The following is a 12634-nucleotide window of genomic DNA, read 5'->3' as shown; positions in this document are numbered from 1 at the left end:
GCCCCAGGCTAGGTGAGCACAGCCTTCACTATAGGAAAATGGTAGGAAATGGCATAAGGGCCGCAAGAGATGAAAGTCAAGACTAAGTGTGCGGGCCAGGGAAGTGGCTCAGCGGGTAAAGGTACCTGCTGCTTGCCAACCTAAGGAGAAGATTTGATCCCCGAGACCCACATGGTGGAAAAAACTGACTCTTGCAAGTTGTCCTTTGAACTCCACAAGCACAAGAGGTAACATGTACATGATACCCCCTACCTCCCCCCACCCCCCCCAAAAAAGACTGGAAATATCTGGCTCAGTGGTGGAGCTCCTGCCTACTAGCATGCGTACACGTGTGAGGACTTGAGTTCGGTTCCTAACCCTGGGGGAAAAAAGGAGTGTGTGAGCTAGATAAACAGGATGGGGAACTAACACAAAGCACTCACAGCATAAGCTGGGCACCTACTCCACAGCTGGCTCAGTTCATTAGTTCAAAAGACACTAAAATAGAGACATGAGCGGGAAAGACACGACTTTTCCAAAGCTTACCAAAGACAGCCTGAGTTACAGCCAGGAATACCTACTTTGCTTACTGATTAAACCCCACAAAAGACGTTTTCCCTCTGTGAGCTGCACTGACTATCTGCTAACTCCTTCCACAGTAATAGTCATCATCTGACTCAACCCGCGGAGTGACATGGAGACAGGATAATTGGTGAAAGTGAGGAACCAGAATAGGCTTTTAATTGCTGAATGAAAAGATCTTTCACAATTACAAGTAAAATCTACTGGTAAATTAGTTAAACGTGTGCTTAAGAGACGGGGCTGAGAGGATAGGGACCACGCGGGGAGGGGCAGGGAGTGGCCGGGAGTGGCCGTCTCTCCTGTCATGGAGCAGCTTGTCAGCCCCAGCCTTACCTCTGCCAGCAGCACTATCCTCTTGCCATCAGGCCATATCACATGGTCAACCTGGGATCTTACTCTCTCCCAGGTCAGTTCTGGTGTCCGCAGGCTGGCCTGGAACACACACGGTGAGAACATCATTAGCTGTGGCAAGTCCCCCATACGGGGGTCAGAAAGATGTTGAAGGGAGCCATTTTTTAAATAGCAAGTTGAAAGAAGCAACCAACATGCCAGATGGAGTATACCTGTCCTGGTTGGTTAGGACTGTTCCATTTCAGAGAACTTAATCTTAGGCCCAGCCAGGGAGGGATCACTCAGGAGGTCATTCCACAACATTACTGTACGCCCACTCTCTGCTGAGCACAGTAAAAGATGCTATGGGAAATACAAAAGAAACCAAAGGCATGGTTTCTGCCTTCAAAAAGCTCACATTTTAGTCAGGGACACAAAACAATACATATGTGAGAAGAAAATAGAAAGCTACATGCAAACAAGTGCAAATTAGTACGGTGCAAATGGAATACATAAGTGCTGAAGAGAAAGACAGAAGACCAGAGCCACATGGATTAGCTGGAGAGAGCTGAATGTCCTAACAGCAATGCTGGAGACCATGGCTCTGCCCTCATGGCCCAACATGCTGGTCTGCACTTGCTCAAAAGGCTGGTTACCCTATGGAAGCTCTGTGCCCTACGTGCAAATGTGAGGCACCTTTCAGAGGATGCAAGTGGTAGAGTAAAGCGCCCAATGGCTCACCCCTTTCCACTTCTGTGTATTGTATATTCAGAGAACAAAAGAAAAGATGGGAAGGTCATTATCAGCAGCAATGAAATGACAGTCACAGGCTGTGCAGTCTTAGGACAACCACTTCCTTCTTCAATTAGCAATGGCTGAAACAGAAAGTGAGTCCATATTCCAAAACTACCCCATCTTATTCATCTGGCAAAAGTGAAAACACTGGTAAAAATACACTGCCAGTCAGGTAAGAGGGACATTTTAGTTACATAGCAACTCTAGGCGCGGTAACACAGAACAAACACTGAGAGAAGAGAGCTGTTTCTTTAGAGACAGCATCTTCATTTTTAAATTTCCAAATTCTCTCTAGACATACAATGGAGTGCTCAAAAAATCATATTCTCTCTCTCCCCTCCCCCTCTCCCCTCTCTCTCAGGAAATAACAATTGAATAGTGCAAAGAGACATATAATTCTATTTTCGTGTGCTCAGAACTGCATTCACTCATGCTCTGGATCATCATTTTTTATTAGATATGTTGGAAATGCAAAAGATATAAGTTTTATAAATTGAGTCAATTATTTTAAAGAGCTATTTGGCAATAACTACCAAAATGTTATAGATAACTAATTTTTATCAATTAGTTTAATTTTTAGACTTCTATAACAAATATTTATTCAAGTCAAGAATTAAAGTGCCAAGGAATTGTAATATAAACCAGGTGTAGTAGTACAAGCCCTTAATTCCAGCTCTTGGGAGGTGAAGGAGAACTAAGGGTTTAAGGCCAGCGTAGGCTATACTGTATCTTAATAAACCAAAGCAAAAACAAATGAAGAATGGTCATTCTAACATTACTCATACTAGCAAATAAACATAGACCAACAGGGAGTGACTTAGTAAGTCAAGGAAAAGAAGAAAAAGAGGATGACATAGTGGCAAAGATAATCATCATGACGACGACGACGATGACACAGAGGTGATGTGTGGTGTAGTGCACCACTCCTGCCCAGGAAGTATAAAACCCTCAAGTGGATCCCCAGCACCACAGAGTAAAAGTATAAGTAAAGGACATGAACAGGGTTAAACTAATTGAAGCAAGCGGAAAACTGAAGAAGTTAAGGTTAAACACAAAATATATCCTTTAGCCTTTGAAAACACCATATGGAGATGACCACCTTCTGGCCAAAGCATACAATTCCATGGTAACACATGCATTTTATAGTGAGATGAGGTGTTAAGTAGTTTAGAATTTTATTGTTTCATATCATTAATGTTCCAGAGGAAAAGCAATCCTGGTGACTGGGAGCAAAAAACTGACAACACGATACTGAGAGTCCTCCATCTTAGGAAGTGCTCCTTGGGAAGAACATGGTGGAATCAAGGAAGGAACTGTTTAGAACTTAAGAAAACAGTGTAGAGAAGAGACAGTATAGCAAAAGGCACAGGAACGGCTACAATATGGGCAAAAACCCTTGACACTCATTTAAAAGGAGGTTTAAAAAAAATACTTAGCCGGGCGGTGGTGGCGCACGCCTGTAATCCCAGCAGTCTGGGAGGCAGAGGCAGGCGGATTTCTGAGTTCAAGGCCAGCCTGGTCTACAGAGTGAGTTCTAAGACAGCTAGGGCTACACAGAGAAACTCTGTCTCAAAAAAACCAAATCCAAAAAACCAAAAAAAAAAAAAAAAATACTTGGTTGACTTCTCTCCAGCACTCCCCAGGGAGGGCCGATGCCCTCACTGTGAAGATATCTATTTGACAGATGTGCTCTCTAAGAGCCTTTCTTACCCTATGGCTGGGGCTAGAATAGCTCTGTTTTTTTTGCTTTTTGGAGACAGGATTTCTCTGTGAAGCTCTGGCTATCCTGGGACTCACTCTGTAGACCAGGCTGACCTCAAACTCAGAAATCTGCCTGCCTCTGTCTCCCAAGTGCTGGAATTAAAGGCGCGTGCTACCACTGCCTGGCAAGAATAGTTCTTAAAATCAACCAATTGGGGCTGGGGGCTGGGGGGAAGTAGGTCAGTGGTAAACATGTGCTTTAGGGTTTAATGTCTAGAACTGTCACTTTAAAAAGGGCAGTGGGAGTGGGAGAGCAGTAAGTTGGCTTTGCACTAACCCCTCTACCAGGAAGAAGGCTGCTTATGTGGTGCTGGCTCCAATGGTAGGCTCATCCCCCTGGAAAGGTATTATGCCTACACATACTCATCTTACATGATTCCAAACAGTGCACAGCACCCCTCCCCCACCCCAACCCTGTGGGGAGCACAGCTGTGGTTCCAGTCCTTTAAAACTGAATCAATACATGACTTAGTTATTTTTCGGTTAGAGAATGGCCCTGAAGGTATGTGTATATAGCGATTTGTCACTTGACCTATGAAGCTGACAATCACACAGGCCCTCACCTGAGACAGGAGAGATGTGAAAGAGAGAGCTGGCCACCAAGTAGCCTACAGCCGCTCTCTGGTGTTCATCCATTTCATATTTTTCAGGAAAAAAGTACAGCTTTCTAAGTGGCTAACACTTTTCATGACCTATTCTTTCTGAAATATACAGCAAGCAATAGCTCAGAGTTAGGTAAAATCAAAAATTCCTACCCAAAAGGGAAAAGAAAAACCTACGTAACCTTTAGGGGAGGGGAGACACACTCAGGGGCTCTTACTGTTCTCCCAGCCCACAAGCCTGGAGCTCTCTAGGCAGCCCAAGCAAGCCTTGACCCCGTCCTCCTACTCAACTCCCAAGTACTGGGATTTATTCTAAATTTTGATCACAAAATTATCTGGCTAGCCAGCAGGTGGAACTCTGAGTCTCTACAGGGTGAGACCCTAGCTCAAATACAAAACAATACAAATCTAGCTAGATAAATATTACATAGTAACACTAACTTATAGAGAATTTCTTCTCTAAGTTTTGGTTACAAAAGATCAATTATCTATCTGGATGAATATTTACCAAATAACTTTCCTACACAGTAAAATTAGGTGATTTTCAGAGACTCTCACTCCTTTCTTCATATTTTACCTCTAACTGGTTTAGCAATTTCCACCGGTGACACCGAGTCTCATCAACTCTACTGTTTACCCCAGACCAAGGCAGCACCTTCACCTCCTCAGAGTTTCCTGCTGTCCCCACACCTATTCAAGCCTAGAGGGTCTTCTTTACACAAAAGCCAGACTGGTTTATAAAAAGTATACATCAGATACATTTATTTATTGGTTCAAAATTGTCCAGTAGTCTCTTTTCTATTTAGATAAAACTCTAGTTACTATGGCCCACAAAGCTCTGCCTTACCCACTGCCTCCTCGAGCGGTCTCCTCTGCCTCACCCCTGTCTGTTACTGTCGCCAGATTTTATCTTTAAACAATTTACATCTATGTATTTACTGATCTACTTATTTATCTTTCTGTATATGTTGGCACTTACATATATGTGTGCGGAGGTCAGAGGATCATGTATGTACAAGAACTGTTTCTCTCCTTCCCATGGGTTCCAGGGATTCAACTCAGGTCTTCAGGCTTGGTTACAAGCGCCCACACCTGCTGAGCCATCTTGCTGGCGCCCACACCTGCTGAGCCATCTTGCTGGCGCCCACACCTGCTGAGCCATCTTGCTGGCGCCCACACCTGCTGAGCCATCTTGCTGGCGCCCACACCTGCTGAGCCATCTTGCTGGTGCCCACACCTGCTGAGCCATCTTGCTGGTGCCCACACCTGCTGAGCCATCTGGCTGGTGCCCACACCTGCTGAGCCATCTGGCTGGTGCCCACACCTGCTGAGCCATCTTGCAGGTGCCCACACCTGCTGAGCCATCTTGCTGGTGCCCACACCTGCTGAGCCATCTTGCTGGTGCCCACACCTGCTGAGCCATCTGGCTGGTGCCCACACCTGCTAAGCCATCTTGCTGGTGCCCACACCTGCTAAGCCATCTTGCTGGCTCGACCACAGCTTCTTCAGCTCTTGCCATCCTGATCGTTTTGCTTGCTTCCTCTTTGCAATGGTGAGGCTGAACACAGGATTGTGTGCATTCATCCCCACAAGTGCTCTACCACTGAGCTGCATTCCTGCTCGACCATATTTCTCGGAATACATGGTCCTCACATGTCTACCTTTTTCTTTCATTCAGCCTTCTCCACCCTAACATCCTATCCACAAAATGCCTTTCTTGACCATTTCTATTAGAAGAGTGCTCTCAACACCCTCATCTCGCCTTTTCATTCAATATAACACAGACAATAACTGCTGACTTATTTATTATCCATTTCCCACACAAGAATATAAACTCCAAGAGCAGAAGATGTTGCTCAAAGCTTTTACTTCATCTAATTAAAACTTGGTATAGAGCAGGCCAAATGTTCAGCATACACTTGCTAAATAATGAATGAACATCTTGGTTCTAATTATTGGCTGAGTTTGCTGTTTTTGTTTGTTTGTTTGAGTTAGGATCTTATTATACAGCCCTGGCTGGCCTTGAATTTCTAGCAACCTACTTTAAACTGTTTTTTACATGCTCTGTGACAGTACCATCACACACTAACTTTCAAAAGTTCTCTGAGAAGCATCTTTTCTGAAGCATACCTCATGTCATGAAGAATTCAAAGAAAAGAGAGAGGTGGCTCTTAGCTCCAGATACAGCAAATATGGGGGTCTACCTAGCAATAATGGCAAAACCAAGCCTAGTTTCAACATGTTATCCCGGGTGATCCTTTTAAAGTAAAAGTCATAATATTAAAACTAAGCCAGATTAGAAACCCTATAGTGGCTCCCTGTTTCTCTCAGAGTATAACTAAAAGTAGCCCTTTAGTAGCCCTAAAAGGTCTGGACTGTTACCAGGGACCTCATTTTCTCCTCTCCCCTGTCTTGTGCTCACTGTGCCTTCTACACCAGCCTCCTTCCACCCCTCAAACAGAGCAGGGTTCCTTCTGCCTCTGGCCATGTGGACCAGCTACAGACGCTGCTTCCAATGCTCCTTACCTAGAAATCCACACAACTGATCCTTTTGATGTCAGGCTCGCAGTTGGATCTACTATTTAAATAGCGACCTAGTGCTCTGTCCCCTCTGCCAAACTCACTTCTCTCTCCTCTTAAGAATTTTACTTATTTATTATGTTTAGTTTTTCTTCTCACTTAAATATAAGCTCTATGAGGGTAGGAATTTGTTATGTTCACTGACTCTAAGCATCTAGAACTCCAGCTGGCATATAGCAACCATACAGTAATATTTGTGATTGAAGGTAAATGGTCTTGTGACCTTTATTCTAAAGAATTGCTCATGTCTAGCCCATCTTTAGAGGGACAACCAGGCCTTGGAGTCACTATACCTGATTTTTGTTTTGTTTTGTTTTGTTTTTCTGAAAGAGGGTTTATCTGTGTAGCTCTGGTTGTCCTGAAACTCATTCTGTAGACCATGCTAACCTCGAACTCAGAGATCTACCTGCCTCTACCTCCTAAATGCTGGAATTAAAGGTAAGCACTACCACATACACCAGCTTACATATTTGAGCTCAAATTTCATTTTGAAGCAGTTGTCTGACTCCCAGTGTACCTAATGTCCACACGTCCCAGTTTAAAGTTAAGAATAACTCTCCCAGAATACAAGGGCATGGGGTGAGTAAAAGGAAAGGTGTACAACTGATGACCGCATCTGTCAGTCAGGGCTTCCTGTTGTTTTGGAGAGAAGTCTTCCTGCTTTCTCTTTGACCATGTAGTAAAGGTGCCTGTTCACTCATGGTGCATAACGGAACGTAAGAGGAACCCCTGCCCCTGCCAAGGAACCAACTATCAACTCCATTAGTAACTGTAAGCAAACTGGAGTGACAAGACAGAGCAATGATGCCACTGCACTCAGACCCCCAGACTAGCCATAGGCTTTGGGAGGTTATCTTGTTAGCTATTTCCTTCCTTCTTTCTGGTGCTGTGGTACGGGGATTAAACCTGGGGCCATGTGTGTGTGGGGCGAACACTCTAACAAGGAGCTACATCCCCAGCCAAATATTTCTAATAACAAAAAAATAGGACACAGGGTTAACAAGGGAAAGCACATAAAATAAATATTACCCAGAGGCCCTCAGCATCAGCTGGTCCTCAGCTACCATGCACAGCTCAGTCACAGCAGCCCTCTGTGAGAGGAAAGCCTGCTACGGTTGAGCCAGTGACCCACAGAGAAAGACAGACATGCCATAAAAAAGCCATAAAAACTTAAAGCGAGAGTCAAAGTCATACTGAGAGACACTCTGGCTTTTAGTCTGAAAAGAAACAAATACACCTCTATTAACTGCTACTTGGATAACTTAGTAGAGGCTTGGTTGGATATAATCAGATTATATAGAACTATAGCAATAGACTTCCCAGGTTTAGGAATATATGCTATGACACAGTGGCTCTGGATTGAAGGTGGTACCTTCAATATAACTTGGTTACTGTGATTTGAGATATGTTAAGGGGAGACCTAGGCCAGTGGAAAAGAGAGAGAAAAGAAAAAACTGCAGTAGTTGATGGACACAGCCATTCTAAGACCACGTACTCATGCTAGCCCACAGATCTCTCTCCTTTGAGTGTTTCCATGGACCAGCCTACTTATCTTTATGTAAAGCTAAACATTTCCACCATACTGACTCTACTTTGAGTCATACTGAACTTATCCAGCTCCCAATTCTTAGCATGAAAAGAAAACGTTTCTCAGTCTGAGTAGGTAATCACGCCTGGGTGTAAGGAGGCAATCATTTGAAATGGTTGTGATGAAAAAGCTTTATTTTTTTCCCCTAAGCACAGGCCATAGGGTTGAAAAGTGAACAGATATGGACTGTTCTAGAATACTCATGCTCAGACTAGTTGATGCCCCTGCCTTCTCTTCTTCCAGTTTGTAACTTGGGAAGAAGAGAATAAATGGAAATGAAGAAAGGTCCCAGCAATGGTCACTAAGGATCTTACCACATCAATCTCGGTGTTGGAATGTCCCATATTACAAACAATGCAGCTATTCTTCATACGATCCAAGTGCTCTCTGGTCACCACATTCTTGTTCCCTTAAAAACAGAAGAGATAAACGCATGAAAAGGAATGAAGTTAGACCTCCTACCTCAAATACTATACAAGCACATACGATAGTATATATATATATATATATATATATATATATATATATATATTATATACACACACACACACACACATATATATAATTTAACATATAAAACCAATTCTCTATAGATCATATTCTTAAGAGCAAAAACTAGAAAAACTCTTAGTTTTTTGATAGAAATGTTAGAGGAACATGAAAGTGAATCCTTGTAGCCTCAGGTTCTGCAACAGTCTACAGCCATACAGCACTTTAAACATAAACAACAGAAGAAAAACAGAGACTGGACTACATCAATAAACATACAAGGCCTTGCTATAAATGACCCAACTAAGGAAGTGTTTAAAAGACAACCTAGTGACTGGGACAAAATCTTTGTAAATCAAACACTGAAATGGGATGTCTATCAGAAATGTATCGGGAACTCTTACAACTCAACAATAAAGACAAATAATCTAATTAAAAAATAAATAAAGGATCTGAAAGACTGTGTCTCTAGAGAAGATATCAATGGCCAGAAAGCAGAGGCAAGAATGGAGAACATCGCTAGCCATCTAAATCATATATGACTGTGTGATCACTAGGATGGCAATAACAACACCCTCAGGAAAGGCCGTTGAGGACGTAGAAAAGCTGGGACCCCCAAGCACTGCTGGGACAACTGTGCAAAGGGTCTCTTGCTTTGAAAAATAGTTTGGCAGTGCTCTAAACAGGAAAATGTGAAAGATATAGACTTTTTTTTGTCTACTATTTCTGGTGTATGCATGTGTGTCTCCGTGTATTTCTGACTCCACAGTGCTGAAATTATAAGTGCCAAGCACCATGCCTGGCTTCTTAAAGATTATTCACTTTATGTGTCTTGAGTGTTTTACCTGCTCAATGCATGTATACTGCCAATATGTCTGATTCCCACAGTTAGAATAGAACCTGGGTCCTTTGCAAGAGCAACAGGTGTTCTTAACCACTGAGCCAACTCTCCAGTCACCCACGTCTGGCCCTTTTTCATGGGTTCTTGGAATCAAATTCAGGAATTCATGTTTATTAAGGCGAGTGTTCTACCAAATGAGGCATTCCTACTTCTTCGCCCCTATCTCTCATTTTAGCAGTCTGGCTTTATCCAGAATATTTTTAATCACCCCTCATTTGCCCCATGAGAGCATTCCCACATCCCACCCCATCGGATGTACCACAGCCATACCTGTACACGTAATAACAATGTCCACCTGTCGGATGACTTCACTTAGCTTCACCAGTCGAAACCCATCCATACTGCGGAAATGAAGCAGGACAGTTAACTCAGCCAGCCGAGGGGAGTCTTCCCTTACAAGCCTGGAGCGAGCACCTCAAGCAGCTAGCTAGTGTCACTTCCTGGACAGCTGCGATGCTGCTGGCCTCAAATTCAGGATCCTCTAGCCTTTTCCTCAAATGCTGGGATTACAGGCATGTGTTACCACATTTGGCTTCAGTCAAACATACAATCATTTCCCTAGTTTATACAGGAGAACTGTAAAAGCTCCTTTTGTACCTACAGAACTATATCTTCCTAATAATAGGGAGCCAAGCAAGGGCTCCCATGAAATTCCCAAATGGAATTTCTAGAAAATGTCACATGCCCACTGGATCTATTCTCACTGAATCTATTTTTCTTTTGTTTTTTTATTTGATATATTCTTTATTTACATTTCAAATGATTTCCCCTTTCCTGGACCCCCCCCCCCCCAAAGTCCCATAAGCCTTCTTCCTTTCCCCTGTTCTCCCATCCACCCCTTCCCACTTCCCTGTTCTGGTATTCCCCTACTGAATCTATTCTTCTAAGATCATTGATTAGCTTCTGAAAAGAAAAAAAAAAAACAAGTTTTTTTTTTTTTCCTTAGTGCCTTATAGCATTTGATTTCTCTGCCACATTAAGCATAAAGCCTATTTCCCCACTTTTGTCGTGCTGGGGATGGAAGCCAGGACCTTGTACATGTTAGACAACTGTACGCTGCTTGGTTACATTCTAAGGTGTTTCCCACATTAAAGCAGTGGAACTCTGTGGGGTTTTTCACTGGATCCTTCTCTGTTCTTTCAGTATCCATATTTGGGTATAAATCATCACTCACATGATGGGGATATGCCCCCCACCCCAGTGCTGGGGTCAGAGTCCAGGCATCCAGAAAAAAAGGCAGAGCTTCACCATCAACCTACACTGCAGCTATAGTCTGTATCTTTAAGTCACATGGCTGGGGGGTGTCATAGCCGAGGATTAACTACTCCTTCAGATATCTCAAGATCCCCAGACGGATCCCAAACTCATTATCCTCTCCACACCCTCATTTATTTTTCTTCTCTATTTTCTACCCTGAGCAACAGCACAACTGTTGACCCAACTGGAAGGGCCAAGGAAACATTTCTTCCTAACTGAAATTGTAACCAAATCTTTTTGATACTTTTTCTTAATTCCTTAAAAGTCTCTTGAATTTATGGCCCCACAGAACCTTTTTGGTGGTTTTGAGACAGGGTCAGAACTTATTTTGTAGACCAGGCTAGCCTTAAATTTGAGGTAATTCTCTTTCGGTGCTGGGGTTACAGATGTGTGGGCCACCGTGCCTAGTTCTGCCCTTTTCTCTTACATGCTGGCTTAGCTAAGGTCAAGTCAGCAGCCCACGGCCCAATCTCACTGTCTCTAGGTTACATCTCAAAATCATTTTGTACAGTGATTTCTCTAAGTGCAATTTGGAATATTTTATTTACATGTTTAAAAAACTCCAGGATAAATTCTTATACTGATAACTGATTACACTGCCATGTGATTCTAACCTCAGATATACCACTGCCCAAATCTATAGTCAGTGAGCTCTTGAAATATGCTGTGCTAGCCTTTGCCTGGAGGCTATGCTCTAGCTCTGTGCATAGGATACACACTTTCAAACTGAGAGAAAAAAAGAACCCCAAAACAACAACAACAACAAAACAATCCCAAGCTCTGCACACGGTTTGATACAGCCTCACCGACATTCCTGTCTACAGCTCCTCAGTCTTCTGTCACAACAGGTTTCCCATGCTCTGCAGCTCCAGCTGCATGCTCTGTTTCCAGTGCTCCTGACACAGCACAGGGGTTTTCTGGGTTCTTTTCATTCTCTCATTTACCCTCAGCACATAGCTGTGCAGCATATACGGTAAGTTACTGGTTCACGGCTAGACACTGTGAATGCACTACCGTCAGTGTTGCTTCTGTTTCAATACTGAAGAGACAGTGCCGGAAAGGTGACGCTCCCCATGTACGGAAGCCAACTAGAGGAAGCCAGTGAAGTGACTCCTGGGGAACTCTGCTTGGGCAGAGCCCTAGGACAGAGCTTAGGACTGTGCCCTGTGAGTGGCAGGACAGAGGGACAGGCTTTATTCCAACCTTATCCTAGCTCAGTGTTCTTCCAGAGGTTTAGTGGTAAACACTACACAGAAAGCAACAAATGTAGATACATAGTACAGAAACTTAGACTTACAAGTAGCTTTTATTGACCATGGTATTTCCTATTTTTTGGATGATGGAAATAATCTTAATATCAGTTACCACTTAGTGAGAGTCCATTCTGTGACAGAATACATTCTGTGATTGTATTCTCACAATACTTTGAGGTAAGGATGATTATCTATATTTTATTTGTTTTGACTATTACTATTTTTTAGACAGGGTCTAACTATGCAGTCCTGACTGGCCTGGAAATCACTAGGTAGACCAGACTGATCTTGATTTTAGAGATCTTTTTGATTAAAGGTATGCCCTGCTAGGATCCACATTTGAGAGAGGAAAAAGAAACTTGAAAAAATTTAAGTTTAGATTCGAGCCTTAAGAATTATAAGAATATCACAAACACTTTCCCACACATTGTTCACACAGGAGTGAACAGATTCCATTCTTAGTTTGGATTTGTCTAATATTTTCTCATAGTTAGATTCACATTTTTGGGAGGACTAC

At 43.0% G+C, this 12634-nt stretch overlaps 1 protein-coding gene across 3 annotated transcripts in view; it reads right to left on the bottom strand.

Moving 5' to 3' along the window:
• Nucleotides 1-12634, bottom strand: part of Ahcyl2 (adenosylhomocysteinase like 2) — a 146905-nt gene that overhangs the window by 7877 nt on the left and 126394 nt on the right. For all 3 annotated transcript variants that reach the window (XM_052173361.1, XM_052173359.1, XM_052173360.1), the window contains 3 exons: nucleotides 9878-9948; nucleotides 8532-8626; nucleotides 895-993 (listed from right to left, as the gene is read on the bottom strand). In XM_052173361.1, the coding sequence (XP_052029321.1) occupies nucleotides 895-993; nucleotides 8532-8626; nucleotides 9878-9948 (265 nt within the window). The remainder of the gene's footprint in view (nucleotides 1-894; nucleotides 994-8531; nucleotides 8627-9877; nucleotides 9949-12634) is intronic.

This window comes from Apodemus sylvaticus, chromosome 2, assembly GCF_947179515.1.
Source record: "Apodemus sylvaticus chromosome 2, mApoSyl1.1, whole genome shotgun sequence".
Taxonomy (NCBI): Eukaryota; Metazoa; Chordata; class Mammalia; order Rodentia; family Muridae; genus Apodemus; species Apodemus sylvaticus.
This window is presented reverse-complemented; position numbering and strand designations above follow the sequence as displayed.